We start from the raw sequence: 15,551 nt of genomic DNA, 5'->3' as shown, positions 1-15,551 counted from the left end.
CACTAATGTTTCTTCCTGTCTTAAATATTTAAGGCTTATAGTTTAATTTATTGATGTTTTGAGAACGACACGTTTAGAGTAGGTTTTAGTCAACTTTTTCTACTATGGATCCATGTTGTCAACAGTGATTAGTGGTCAGCTGTGAGTCGATGTAGTCAAGTATCAATGATACTGACTCGACATTCTGAACTAGTTTGTTTATACGTAAAATTTCAGTAAGCGCTATTTAAGAGTATATGTTAACATTCTGTAGTTCATATGATTAAGTAAACAGTCCCGGAATCAGGGAAAAGCTTACCTGTTGATCCATGTTGTCGGGTCACTGTTGTTGGTTGATCAAGGGTCAACATAGGCATACAATTTGAGACAGTCGTCATTCCTGGCATCCTCGTCATACCGTGGATTCCCGTGACACTGGGGATAAAGGCAGTTGACCCCAGGTACATGCGACTCGAGTCTGGGAAACATTGAGCCGAGTTAGACTGGGTGCCAAAACCTCTGGGTTGAAATGTGGGACAGGCAGATCCACTTACAGGTGTTGGTGTAGTCAGACTAACCGACGTGTGTCGATTAGAAGTCTGCGAATTCTGTCTGTGGTTGTCAAGACCTAATAGTTCTTGGATAGCGAACGGAGTACGTTGAGTAGCGAAGCCGCCAATACCCGAACCGAGAGGCTGTGCCATCGGAGCAAGTGAAGTTATGTAAGGGTTTAGGGTGTTTGATGTAGAGACGTGAATCGCGGGTCTTTCTCCCTGCAATAGATTCATCACAGAAACCATTTTGACTAGGCAGATAAAGTTTGCTGAAATCGAAAAATATTTGGTAAAAGCTGTTGTATTGGTGTGTATTTCGAATAAGAACCTAGGCTTTGAAAGAAATTGTCTTTTGCAGAGATGAAAGTGTTGGAGATCTAGTTACACGTTGACTTAAACTGGTTGATCTGCTTGCTACTCTTTACGTATCAAAAGAGGCACTTAGTAGCACAGCTAAGCCAATTTATTCTGCAACGTCATACAATACGGAATGCAGGTTACGAACGAACGATTTCAAATATGTCTGTTACTTACCTGAGTCAGTTAACGTTTGGCTAGAGGCAGACCCCCCAAAGTAAACACCTCCCAATAATGACGTAACATTTGAGGTATTGGCTGTAGTCAAACAACAGCTTGCACGGGTATTGGATGGTGCAAGACTATGGATGAAGAGAGAAGCTTGTTTGTTCTAACCTCTTTATAATATATGCGATGTACAAACTATAAAACCTTCCTAAACTAATATCGCAAAGATATATTCTTAGTACAAAACTAACATAACATATTTAACATATTTTCAAAGATTATTTTGTTGAAAGATGATAGGAAGTACAGAAGTACACTTGGATTTTAATTCTTTCTTCTCTCACTTTGTGAGCACTCTGAGTTGTGATCTCTAAAGCTTGGGAAAAATTGACCGAAGCCACTGTCTATGAAGCTTGAACCGCCTGCTGCGAAATCGATTGGCACTAAGTAGGTAAGTGATTGGTTGTTTTTGTTAAGACAGTAGCGAATTACGTACCTGTATATTCTGGTGTTGTCCTGTAGGCGAGTCTCCTGGCAAATAATTATGATAATTCACAAACAGCGGTTGAACAGGAACTGAAGTTTCTTTTGTTTAAGGAACGTATATTGTAAAAGTAAACATTCACATCATTTTTCGTATCTTCTGAGAGGTGATATGTTTGGAAGTAAAGTTTTCATATCTGTTTGTACATACACCTTTTGTGTTGATTGATAATTATAATATTGAAAAGATAAAATAAATCTATCAATAACCGAAACATAGTTTAATTGGTAAGTCGGGTGGTAAATACATAAACAAATTTGCTTGTAAATCTTACTGTAAAATATTAGCAGCTATGCTACTGAACAGTTACAATCAATAGTAAAATATAATAACGTAAGTTAACAAATATAAATTGTAATTATTAAGGTAAAATAATGTAAAATTACATCGCCATTGAGCTTCACGGAAAACTTTGTATTAAAATTAATACTTTTGTTATTTCACAACGTAGTATTGCTGTGAATATATATCTATATACTCGTATATATTGCTGGTATCTAAACGATCAAGAACATATTATCATAATTTTTGGACTGGTTTCTATAAAAATATGATAACAAAAACTGAGTCTTCCTGATGCTCTAAAGAAAACTGCTTTACTTTACACTAATAAAAGAAGTATAATGTGCGATTCTTGAACGTTGGAAAAACTGGAGGTGAAAATTTAGCAAACGAACTCTGTACGAAAAATTATTAACGGTGAAACTAAACAATGGCCACAACGGACAAACACATTCATAATTCAGGCAATAGTTACAATTTTGTTGATTCCATGAAGTTTCTTAGTAGTATAATGATGTTTGTGGATTCGCACAGCTAGAAACCGGCTTTCGATGATCGGGGTGGGCAGAGGACAGATAGTTCATTGTAGAGTTGTGCCTAATTCAAAAAAAACATTCCATAAAAAATAAAATAGGTCCATTCGTCTCAGGTTCATTTCTTTCCGCAAAAGTATTTCAGTTAGTACATAATCTGAACATTTGTTTCCTTACTGATAACTTAAGTAATGATGTCTTAAATTTACCAAAAATAATCTCGCATTCATAACTACTCGTTAATTCAAAATCGGAAATGATTTTAATGAATGTCAACATACATGGCCGTCTTTTTTTTTTCTTCATTGACCTTAAAACCTACAATCACGTTTTAGAACTGACGCAGGTAAAACATCTAAAAATTTAAAGGTAACCATATATTTTCATACAACTTCTGTGTAAAAATAATACGACTCTCTTTATCTCGAATACATTAGTTTAATTTCAAAGATGAAATGTTATCTGTTGAAATTTTAGGCTCTTCATGTTAATCAGTTTTATTATATTTGGATTTTTTTCATATTTTAATCAAAATATTAAAGAAAACATTAAGTTTAGGTAAAGCTTTATCAACAAACTTATTATGTTTTGAAAGAGCAGCTTTCTAGAATCTCGTAGTCTAGACTCTAGAGCATAGAATACTGGCGAGTTGAATCCGGCTCTCTAACGTATTTTTTATTTAGCTCATGTTTGTTTGTTTTAATCATGAAGTACTGTGCAAAAGTGTTAGAACGAGAGAATATTTTGCCCTTCTTTTCATTTTAGGGAGTTTGTTCTTCCACTCAATTATAAAATGTAAATGTTAACGCTATGGTAATGGTTCACCGATGACAACTGAATGAGGCATTCTTTAGAATTCCCATATACATGTAACAGTTTCAGTATGGTCTGTTTTGTTTTCTATCTGATGTATATTCTTAACTGTTTATTGCGCAAATCCCGCCTGTTCTTGAAATTTGTACAAGATTATTGAGAGTAAGCATCAACAATATTTGTATTACTAAAACGCCCTAGAAAATTATTAAAAGTTCGACAGACTCCTCTGATTCGTATAAAAGCCGAGAGGTGGTTACTGAAGAAGAATATTATTAATCAACTACAGTAAATGTGATTTAGGCCTCAGAAGCTACAATTATGATTAACGCCTACTAATCGGAAAACTCCAGAATTTGACCAGGATTGTTTATAGATTTCGAACATCACAAACAATTTAACTTCAGTGAATTAACTTCGGACGTTGTTATTTCTACGATAACATTAAATATCTTCATCTCCGGAAAAAGTTGTATTTTAACTGGTGTAAGGCTAACTAAGCTAATTAACTTAAGCGTGGTGTGAAAGTATCAACTCAGAATTAATTTGCTCGTCGTGGACCTGGATCGTTGATAAAATATTGAGTTCTAGACCGGATATAAAAATCAGTATTATCTGTAAGTTTGCAAATCTCTTGTATATAAACCGTCATTTGCAATAACTATTAGTAATAACTATCATTATAAATTGTATTGATTTTTATTTGTATATTAAAATACATTTGTGTTTTAAAAAAGTTGTGTGTGCCAATCTTATTGGCAAATATCGTAAATATAATACATATTAACATTTAATTAACTTCTAGATTAAAATTAAAATTTCTGGTTATTTGAACTAGTAATACGTAACGTACATAACAACATGTATCAAGAACAAGTCATAAGGGTTCTGCTTGAATGAAGATTCTGATCAAATTTAATGTCTCAAAATAAACGTCATTGTGCCCCACGAAATGTCTCAATTATATAGAAAGAAGGTAGCAAGAAACTAGCATATGATACAGGTATATGCTAGAATAAATTAATTTAATAGCACTCCACAATTAAACCTTGATAAAATAGTGTTTAATACTATATATTAATTTTGTTGTTATGCCTTATGCCGCTACCTAAAAACTGTTGAGAATTATCAGTAGAGCAGAGACAAATTACTGCAGAATGGAAGTGCTCCCCAAACGCTGTTAATTATACATTAGAAAGATGTAGAACACCTAAACTCAATGATATTGATGTTAAATATCTTCGTTTATGCAGCCTTTGGGACAGAAAGAAGACTGCCACTGATGTCATTGATGAGATAAACGACCACATACCAAATGGCAGCAAAGTATCCAAATAATGAAGATTCAGAGAGAGTGGAACATTTGGTCTTGCAGCACTTAACGAACTTTGTTTCGATTCGAAATATATCAAGAGACTGAAATTTTCTTTAAAAGTACAAAACTTGAGTTCTGATGGTTGTAAAAGGGTGTTATGGAGAGTTGAGTCCAAGATCGAGTTTAAGCGTAGATTGTACGTCCGGCGGAAGAAAATTGAAAGATTCCTCAATGCATAACAGCTACCATGAAGAATGGGGAAGACAGTTTGACGGTTTGGAGTGTTTTTCTGCTGAGGCAACAGGAGATATTTGCAAAATAGATGGTCTTATGGACCAGCGTAAGTACCATCAGATACTGATCCGTCATGATATACTCAGTGGTTTGCGTATTATTTGTAAAGGATTCTACTACCAAGAATATAATGACCACAAACATTCATCCAACCTATGCAGAAACTATTTATCTGACAAAAAAGCTGCTGGAGTCATTCAAGTGATACACTGGTTTCCATAGTCCCATTCTCAGCCCCTTTGAACAGACCTGGGATTTGAAAGATCAAAAACCTGACAAATTGAAAGTTACTTCCAAAGAAACTGTGTAGGAGTGTATTAAAGACGTTTGGAGTAAAATTCCAAAGAACACTTTAATTAAATAAGTTGGAGCAATGCCTGAAAGACTTTCTGCAGTTAAAGTAAAAGAAGACACTGTTTGCTAAACCCAAACACTTCCACTGAGTTTCTGCTATAAAAAATACAATGATTAATAAAATATTTATGTTTACCTTTCACTGTTTTTAGAAGTAGCCTAAAATTTAATTTTGACTGTTCTAACATTTTTGTGCAGTACTGTATATTTTGGCTAAACTAACAAAAAGAATCCGTGACCAACCAAACTAGTCCATTAACGTTTCTGAGAACTTTCTTCAAATGTAACTCAGCTGTTTATTCAAATATTTATATTAACTAAATGTCTTTTAATAAAAAGTAGGATTTAAAATTTAAATCGGGCAAATATTTTGAATGTATTTTAGATAGTTGTATCATTTCAACCCTCAGACTACAGTTTAGGAAAAAACTAGCTCACAAGCATGAAGTTGGTCGTATCTAATTAAAATACAGATATAATATTTTTACAGTATATTTTAGGTTAACAGAAATTAGTTTCTCAGATAGAATTTCGGTCAAAAATTGATGGTTTTGAAAATTATACATATTAAATGAAATTTTGACACACGGGAGTAGGATAAAAATTGTAATAGACGACGTTACATCCACTAAGGGGTTTGTACAGCTTTTATTTGTTAATAATGTAAAACTGCTCTTCGCTCTCACCTGTTACATTTTAAACTGAAAATAAATGTATGTGAGAAAACAGGATTATATGCAAAGGAACTAAAGTGAAAAAAAAACACTTAAAATGCGATTGGAATTGATAAGTGTGAATACAACGTTTAAAACTACGAGTAAAATATCATGAGTTAAATTTTTAAAAAAATGATAAAAATATTGTGCTTTTTTTTTTTCTCTCCTTACATCTGGGACGAACTGAAGTGTTTTTGTTCTGTCTGGGTACATTATATGAAAGATATAAAATATCCAGGAGTAGAGCCAATGTTGCTGCAAATATTTTGATACTACATGTAATAACATTCTGTTAAAATATTATTGCAATTATACGTTATTGTAAAAGGTACACAAACTGCATAAGTCATAAAGGAAATCAATGAAAGTTTATGTTATTGGTTACATAGTGAACCCTTTAGCAAAATGGACCCTATCTGGACAACCTTGTGGTTGTTTACTTAACACCAGATTTTAATATTCATGAAATTTTTGGGGAGATGAACACTGAATAAATTGATACTGATGATTGTGATGGAGTTCTTGCTTCTGTGGAACAATGACTTGGTCAGTCTTTCGATGGTTTATCTGTACACACGATTTAACTATTAATCAATGATTGAGAGATAAGTTATCAGCTTTTAATGCTAGAATTACTTCATATATTTCGTAAATTAAAAATATTTCTACATAAATAAGTGAAAATTTATATTTACTAGTTAGGAATGGAAATTAGTTGAATAGTAGGATTAATTGTTAATTATCAAATTTTGGCAGGATGACGATTGGTTTGGTTTGTTTTGGATTTCGCGCAAAGCTACACGAAGGCTATCTGTGCTAGCCGTCCCTAATTTAGCAGTGTAAGACAGGAGGGAAGGCAGCTAGTCATCACCACCCACCGCCAACTCTTGGGATACTCTTTTACCAACGAGTAGATGGATTGATCAAACACATTATAACGCCACTACAGCTGGATAGGAATTCGAACCCTCGAATTACGAGTCGAGTGCCTTAACTACGTGGCCATGCTGGGCCGAAGGATGACGACTTCTAACCAAACATTACAATTGCTCCTAAACAATCTCTTATTACAAACATTAGTTAACACTTTTATTTGATTATTGAAACCACGGTAAATATTCTATGTCTGTGTGCTTGTATACTATAGATATTGAACAGGATGTCTCAGAAGTCTGGACCCATAGGGTAAAATACACAATTTATTCTTAATTTATTTACTACACAAGTTCCATACCATTAATAGTCATTAACGAACGTTTCTTAAGACGGAAACACTGATATGAGAACATCCATTACGAATGTTTTTACTACTTTTTCCCGAAATATGTAGCGATACCAATTCCACCTTTGTTTGATTGGTATACTGTGCCATCAGGGTATTTTCTGTCCTAAAATTTGTACAACTGATATTAGAAATGTTTGTTTAACTTTAAGAATACAATGTCTATGTTCCCTGTACGACTAAACTTCTGGGACGCCCTATATATTTTAAGCGTTACCTACTTCTTCAAGCACCTAATGGTTATCATATCTGAGCTAGTTCTGTGTTACTGAGGCTAGTTTGGTTTTGTTCCACGAACCACAGATCCGATAGTATCTCCACTTGGCGTTCCTCTTCCAGATATTTTGAATTTTCCCTTGCCATGGAAGGTTTGAGTGTGAGTAATATATCTTCAACATTTTCTCGTCTTTCATCCACGACTCCAAATTACGGTCAAATTATTTATAACGGAGAACTGTTGTTGAATCACATTTGCGTTTCTTTCTGTATACGCAGGAGAGGATATTAATGAATCAATGTATCAACATAGCCGCCGAAACTACCACGGGGAACCAGGGAAAAGATTGTTATACGCGCTCCCCTTTCTCGGCCCATATAAGAACTGACTGTCAACAAGCCGAAATTTGTGATTCTTTAATAGGGTAATCTATCCAATTTTGGATTAAAAGTATGCACAATTACTTAACATATTGGCAGATTTACCATGACATATGTAACCTACTAACTAACTGTTGTTGTTCGTTTTATAAATTTTACAATTTGATATCATATTTTGAGGATTTTTGTGGATTTGTTAGTCATTAGTTTGTCATTATTAAGCGCCACCCGCTAGTACAGCGGTAAGTTTACGGATTTAAAAAGCTAAAATCAGGGGTTTGATTCCCTCGATAGGTTCAGCAGGTAGCCTGATGTGGCTTTGCTATAAGAAAAAGACAAACACATTATTAAATACAGCAATTTACAAATAATTATGAAGCTTTATGCTTATTTCATAAGTTACTAGTAATAATATTTGAAGAAACTCAAATAAAAAAAAAAAGGGCCTGGCATGGCCAATCGTGTTAAGGCGTGCGACTCGTAATCTGAGGGTCGCGGGTTCGCATCCCCGTCGCACTAAACATGCTTGCCCTTTCAGCCGTGGGGGCGTTATAATGTGACGGTCAATCCCACTATTCGTTGGTAAAAGAGTAGCCCAAGAGTTGGCGGTGGGTGGTGATAACTAGCTGCCTTCCCTCTAGTCTTACATTGCTAAATTAGGGACGGCTAGAGCAGATAGCCCTCGAGTAGCTTTGTGCGAAATTCAAAAAAACAATCAAATAAAAATGGGTTAAAAGTTTTTCAGGAGTTAATGATAAATTCTATCCCAATTCAATTGACAAATGCATTAACACATAAAAGTATTGCTGCCTAAAAGTCAGTTATTAAAACTTATTATTAAATAAGTGAATATAAAGAAACAAAATGCTCATCTAATGAGTTTCGTGTTTGTTTAATGTGGTTAATGTATGAAAGCAACGCTTTAACTGCACTTAAACATTTGAATTATTTAATAGCAAAATATGACAGAACTGGTTAGACACAAATCAGGTTTATACTTCTCGTCTATCTTAATGCATCAGTGGGTTTATCATGCTCAGACCAGACAATTGTTTACTGCATGTTTTCCATGTTAGAAGTGCAATTTCATTGCCTTTTGTCTGGCAAACCGATCAATAACTCTGTAACTGAAATTATACAGAAAGTCCAATGAGTTTCGGAAACATTTGGTAAGAGTGTATGTAGCTTTAATGTGTTTAGTTTCTTCAGAAGATCTAAATGATTTAATGCATCAGTTAGCTTCTCACACATAATGTCTACAGTTGGCAACAAACTTCCTAATTTTTGAATGTAGATCATTCTCTGATATATCTAGATACTGCCAAAAAGAAAAAGTCTGGTTAATATCCATGACTTTTTCATATTTTGTAGTGAGCCCGGCAATAACAGAATATAAAATCTTATAAAATGCGCTCCGTATGAAATTTGATTTTAATACAAGTTTATTTTCTTTGCAATTAGGCAAGAAATCATTTTTATTTTCATAGTGAAAATACTTGGGATTTTTTTTTTCCATTTTACAGACAGTAGTGGTAGAAGATTAATAATATTTTCGACCAATAACTTCCTTAATAATTGAATTCCAGTGTTCACGCAGTGTTTTAAATCAGTGACTAGATTTTTGATGTTTCTTCCTTTAGTAGCATTGGTAGATTTGTGGTCCTGCAGTACCTCATTGCGCTAAACGATGATTCCAAGTATTTTTAAGCATGTTCCCAGATATCATGTCGTTAATAGCATACTGACTGAACTGCACATAAAATAGAGATCCTCTTCATTGGTAAATTTCTCATATTTTTCTCAACTAGGAAGGATACTATGGTATATTATTTATGAAACAATACGTATGGTAAGATATATATATATCGATAAATATGCATTCCTACCTATACTTTATATCTTTCATTAATCGATTTTATTGTTATTTTTCTGCCATAAGAAGAGTGAAAATGATTTAATCTTAGTTATATTTATTACTAAATTACACTTTCAGGTTTTTATGAATAGTGTTTATAAACCTAAAATTTAGTTTGCCGTTTCAATATGTATTGATTAAGTAAAGTTGTCAAAGGTTTTTTTTTTTTTTTCAGAGTAAAATCCCATTTCAATTGAGACATGTATCAACAATATAAATATAAACCTGATGCCCAAAAGAGAAAATTCAAACATCAAAAAGAATATGCTAAAAGTAGAATGAGACAAACTATATATTGTTGGTTTGGGAAACAAAAGTGAAGATCAGCCCAAAGGTGTCTGATAACAGTAATTACCATGAAGCAAGTGCTATTACTAAATCTATTGAAAATGAGGAAACGTCATATAATACTAATACAAATAACAATGATAATCTCACAGTATATGCTGTTACAGAAAAACAAAGTCACTATCTAGAGCCAAGCATAATCACTACTGGAGAAAAAAATTCAAAAAAATGTTCCTGAAAAACACACAAACCTAAGAGTTGGTACCTTAACTGATGAGAGTGTATCAATTGAAAACTTTGACTCAGTTGCTAGAGATGGATTTCTACAATAATCTAAAGATTTAACTTTCATTGTTTTATTCTATACCTTTAACTGCAAAATGGTGAATACAGTAAACATGGTTGGTTAGTTTGGAGTAATGTTAGTCAAACTCTATACTGTTTCAAATGTTGACATCACTTGTTGCGTCACTCCCTACAATTACAGCTGTAAAAGTCTGGAAGAAACTTTATTATAAGCTCTCAGAGCATGAGAGAAGTGTTCATCATAAGAAATGCTATACTCAGAGGCCTGAGCTTAGAGAGACGTTTTAGAACAAACTACTGTGTTTATTTGCAGTTTGAGAAGAATTTTTGTTTTCAAGAGCAGTGAAATGGAAGGATATCCTAAAGAGAACTGTAGATTTTGTCCCTTACTTGGGAAAGACAGGTTTAGTCTTTCGTGGATTATCATAAAAGGATTGGTATACTTGATAATGGTAATTGTTAGGAATTACTGAGCTGCTCAGTCATTAAGACCTAGTTCTAAAAAAACATGTAGAGAGAGTTGTAGAATCCCAACAAACAGTTTGACATCCTTAAGTTTATTACATGTCAGTTGAGTCTTAGAATGAATTCATGGCAACCTCTGTTCAGTACATCTGTCACATTAGTTTGCAATGAAAACTTGGAGCAAAATACTTTGCTATAATAGTATATACAATAACTGATTTATCTCGTAAAGAAGAGACAACTTTCATTCATGCTTCAGAATGTTCTTCCTTTGTCGTTTAAAAAAAGGCTTCTAAGATTTGTTGCTTGTAATAAAAATATTACGACTAACATTTCTAATTTAATACTTAATTGCTTAGCTGGTCATGAAATAATAAATAATGGTTTGTAGAGTAGAAGAATATAAATATAAACTCTAGTGAGTATAATGGTGCTTAAGTTCCATTACTAAAAGCTAATCCCCTGGATAAATTCTCACAATGCACATAGTCTAAATCTTTGTGGAGCACAAGCAACAGAAAGCTGCAGAGGCTCGGAAATGTTTTGGAATTGTTCAAACACTTTATAATCTATTTAGTTGCAGCCCACAACAATGGAGCATTCTTATGAAAAATATAGGCTTTTTCCTGCATGAATTTCGAAAACACAATGAGCAGACGGTGTGAATAGTGGCAGGCCTTTTGCAGCTCATCTTCCTGAAACTTTGGATGTACTATAAAAAATTATCAACTCAATCCTACATCTCAAAGAAAAACTGAAATAAAATGTGCAACTGTTTATGAGCAGTCATTTCTTGCTTTTTGATAGTTGGAATGCAGAGCATATTCATCATCTTTTGTAGACCTATATTCAAAATTAAAATGAATGTTATTATTATTACTTGTAAGAAGAAACTTTATACCTCAACACGAATAATAAATCACATTTTAATATTTTAATTTGCTGAGGAATTATTTCATTTAAATACATAACATAACTATTATCCCTTTTCGAAGTACAAAGTCTACTGTAAATTGACAGGACGATACTATAAATATTTCCACGAAAAATTTAATTTTCTCAGTCTTGAATCTTATATTAATTAGAAAGTGAGATGCACTTGTTACGCCCACTTTTAACATACTTTATTTCAGAATTGTCCAATAAATAAGAATGGTGCTTTACTTCGTCTAATTTATATCTAATAGAAAGACAACATTTTAATCCGTGAACGGTGTATAAATTAATTAAATTAATAAACTAAAGTTATTTAGAGCGGCAGAAGCACGGCTGTAAAAGCTTCAGGCTTGAATTTCACCATCAACTGGCAATGAGCGAGCGCAAGTCCGCGAATTATACAATTAGATACGATGAATTGAGATGAGCAACCAGGTAGGAAGAAGTCTGAGTGACCATGATCCTCCGAGGTCGCACACAACGACCAAACGCCGATACAGCAATGACTGAACACTCGTCGTATATTTTAGTTTTATATGTTTCAAAATGGCGACAAAACAATAGAATTAGGAATAGAAAAATATAATATATTATTAGCCCTACATTATTCAGGAAAAACTAATGTAGTTTTAATTTATAATCTGTATGTATCTTAGAAAACAAAAAACGGTAACTTAGTTATTTCTTATTTTCCATGGTGGGTAAAAGTTCGGTTAAATCTTACTTGACAAATGTTATGAGAAAGTAACGTGAAACCTGGGACACGTTATCCTATGTCTCTCTCACGACTCTCATAATGACATGAAACTTCAAATTAGGCAAATATTACATTTCATTTTTAATATAATGATTTGCCCTAGTATTCTATGTTAATATCGATCAAAAGCAAATGGGTATAACTAGGAAAGTACTATGACGTGGATTAGACTACTTTGCTTGGAGCCAGAATGGACACCGGTATTGCGACCACCACATTAAAGGGTTATTAAAGTTTATAACTCAGCTAACCATTAACTGGGCTATACAAGCAATAAATTATAAAAACAAATGTGTTGAAAAACCTCACAATTTGGGGACACAAAAATGTCCACGGTCAACTTTCTATAATTACGCATATAACCGACAAGTGTTCCTACAATCCTGGGGATGATTATAATTTCTCATACAATGCACTTTTGTCTTCTCATTGATCTCGGTTATGGAAGTCCATACTTTAGTTGTCAGCGCCGAATGATAATCTTTATATTTATTACTTACAATGTATATGTAGTATTTAATCAATTACTTTATTATTTTTTAATTTATCTCCCCTCTCTTCCGTGTCCCCTGCGATCCCTAGGAATTTCATCCCTGTATCTCCGCATTCTGTTGGACCTGTGCATCATCGTGAATACATAAAACACTGTAAACATAAGTCACTAACTCTACTCCACTCCCCTTTCTCCAGGGGTTCAGCGTTAAGTCTGAAGTCTTATAACACTAAAAGTCGGGTCTCGATAATCGTGATGAGCCCAACACAGATGATTGTGCAACTTTGCAAGTTTAATACGTATAACACACATCTTCATATCTTCTTTAAATATATGCTCAACAAGTTATTTGTAGTTTTCAACAGTATGAATTTGCTAAAATATTTAGAGTTCTATCTCGAAATGCATCAAAAGTAAATAAACAGTATCAAAAAAAATATTGAATCATGCTGAGATTTTCTGTGTGACCGAAAATCGTTTCCAATAACTGTAATGTTTAAATATATATATATTTAGGGCCTTCAATTAAAAGTTATATTTTACCCTCTTTAAAATCTTTGAAATCGCTTGCAAATGGTGAAAAGTATTTATCATAAACAAACTTTTTGAAGAAAACTTGTTATGACCAAAGTTCTTGAAGACAATGTTTCGAAAAGAAACAGTAAAATACGTAAAGAAACTTGTCGTGACTAAAGAGCTTGACATGTTTTTCTCTGCACAGAGTATAAGTTACATATGGGATGAAGAATATTTTTTAATCATAACATGAAATCACTTTGCACTTAGACTAGTAACGAAACAGACTCTATTTTTTCAAACATATTTTTAGTAAAATATTTCATTAAAAAGTGAGAATATGTCATCGTGAAATATATTAAGAGCACTTCGTGAGATTTCCAGTGATTGGTTGGCGTAGCTTTGTAATTAGTTATTATTAAAGCTGGGGAGATTTTGTTTAGTAAATAAACTTTCCTTTATGAGTTATTCTAGAATAATAACTGAACAGCAGCTCAACTTTTGTCCAGTTAAACCTATTGTTATTCATTCTTTCTCACTAGTCATATCTTAATAATTGTTCTTATTTAGTTAGTGTTAATTCATATTACTTTTAAGTTTCATTCACTGGCTTTTACACTCCTCACTCTACTTATATTTGTTTACCGGAGTACACAAGTTTATATATATAGATAATAAAGTTGAAATCTACAGTAACGGAACAATACCAAATTTAAATGGAAACAAGTTTCAACATTTAATGTTCTCTTCAGCCAAATGTCAAATTTAAACTTTCCTGTAAATGAATTTGCATGGTATTGTATGGTTACATAAGCTTTTGTTTGACATTCTGTTGATTACTTGTAATTATAGTTTTTGTATTTATTGTAGTAATTTGCTGAGGATGGAATGTGTTAATTCTGAATCATCCAATAAGTATGTTTTTATTCGTTACTTCAGTGGTTTATTGTTCATTCATCATCAGAATTTCTGTATTTTTGCAAGATGATATTCTTTGACTATCAAGATCTCAACGAATGTGAGACTTAAATGTAGAATATTTATTAAAACGTCATAACTAGTTATTAAATTTGCTAGAGTGTGAAGTATTGAGAATACTTTTGTACAAATAATACTGAAGCATATGACATCTAACAGATTTGGTGCTATGGCCATAAACTTCACATGTAAACATATCAAAATCTGTGAGATTTTATTGTCAAAAAGTTATTTTGCAAACAAGCACTTGTTTTTTTATTTGTAGAGCTAGTTCCTAAATTTCATATCCCAAGAGTTGGCGGTTCCCTCTAGTCTTACTCTAGCGAAGATAGTCTTCGTGTAGCTTTGAGCGAAATTTAAAAAACAACAACAAACTTTTATATATATATACATTTCAAATAAGCTTACGGTCTTAGTTGTTTTTCAGATTTAGACTTTTCATTCCTAAGTATCACAAATATGCTTATCCTTGAAACAAATGTTATCCTTTTCTCCGAAAACCAAATCTGGGATGAATTTTACACTTCCAAACAGGACGTTGAGCTGGAAGTATACAATAGTCAAAAATATTTTGTTATCATTGTCTCAAATTACGCTCACGATTTAGTTTAATAAATAAACTTTACAATGTTAATATAAAAATCATAATTGAAAGATTTAACAACTGAATCTTGACTTAGGTAAACAAAATGGAATCCTCAACAGCCTCGGCTCTTGAAATTATTTTAGGCAGGATTAGAATAAATTAATCTATGAGATCCTTTTTCTCCTTCTTGTTAGATGTATTTTTATTGGTACTTACGTATTATTGGGAGCCATTAAAATCACTCGAATGTATGAGAAATTTAAAACATATTGATACAATATTAAATGTATACGGTTTATTTAGAATAATTTATGTTTCTTTTATTTTCACGAAAAAAAAAAACTTGATAAGAAAGCATTAGATTCGTATATACCACACAGAAGAAACAATTGTTTCTGAAGGCCCAAAATTTTGATAGCATTAAGAATGGAATTGCATAGATATTGATGACATAGCAACTTTCTTCACCTAAATTCAGCTAAATATGATTCTAGATGACGTCGTGCAATGCCTCAACGCTTTT

General features: G+C 32.8%; 1 protein-coding gene and 1 long non-coding RNA gene across 5 annotated transcripts in view; one reads left to right on the top strand and one right to left on the bottom strand.

The window, feature by feature from the left end:
• LOC143244612 (uncharacterized) overlaps positions 1–1,068 on the bottom strand; it is an 84,255-nt gene extending 83,187 nt beyond the window's left edge. The window contains exon 1 of one of the 4 annotated variants that reach the window (XM_076489608.1): positions 299–1,068. In XM_076489608.1, coding sequence (XP_076345723.1) covers positions 299–779 — 481 coding nt within the window. In that variant the 5' untranslated portion in view covers positions 780–1,068. The remainder of the gene's footprint in view (positions 1–298) is intronic. The other 3 variants (XM_076489606.1, XM_076489609.1, XM_076489607.1) reach the window with 3 other exon arrangements.
• A 98-nt stretch (positions 1,069–1,166) lies between these two features.
• Positions 1,167–11,190, top strand: LOC143244614 (uncharacterized). Its single transcript, XR_013025237.1, has 2 exons — positions 1,167–1,509; positions 9,879–11,190. It is a non-coding gene; the product is annotated as an uncharacterized LOC143244614 (long non-coding RNA).
• Positions 11,191–15,551: the final 4,361 nt, after the last annotated feature.

This window comes from Tachypleus tridentatus, chromosome 2 (assembly GCF_004210375.1).
Source record: "Tachypleus tridentatus isolate NWPU-2018 chromosome 2, ASM421037v1, whole genome shotgun sequence".
In the NCBI taxonomy this organism is placed as follows: domain Eukaryota; kingdom Metazoa; phylum Arthropoda; class Merostomata; order Xiphosura; family Limulidae; genus Tachypleus; species Tachypleus tridentatus.
The sequence above is the reverse complement of the archived record's forward strand: the minus strand, read 5'-3'. Positions and strand labels throughout refer to the sequence as shown.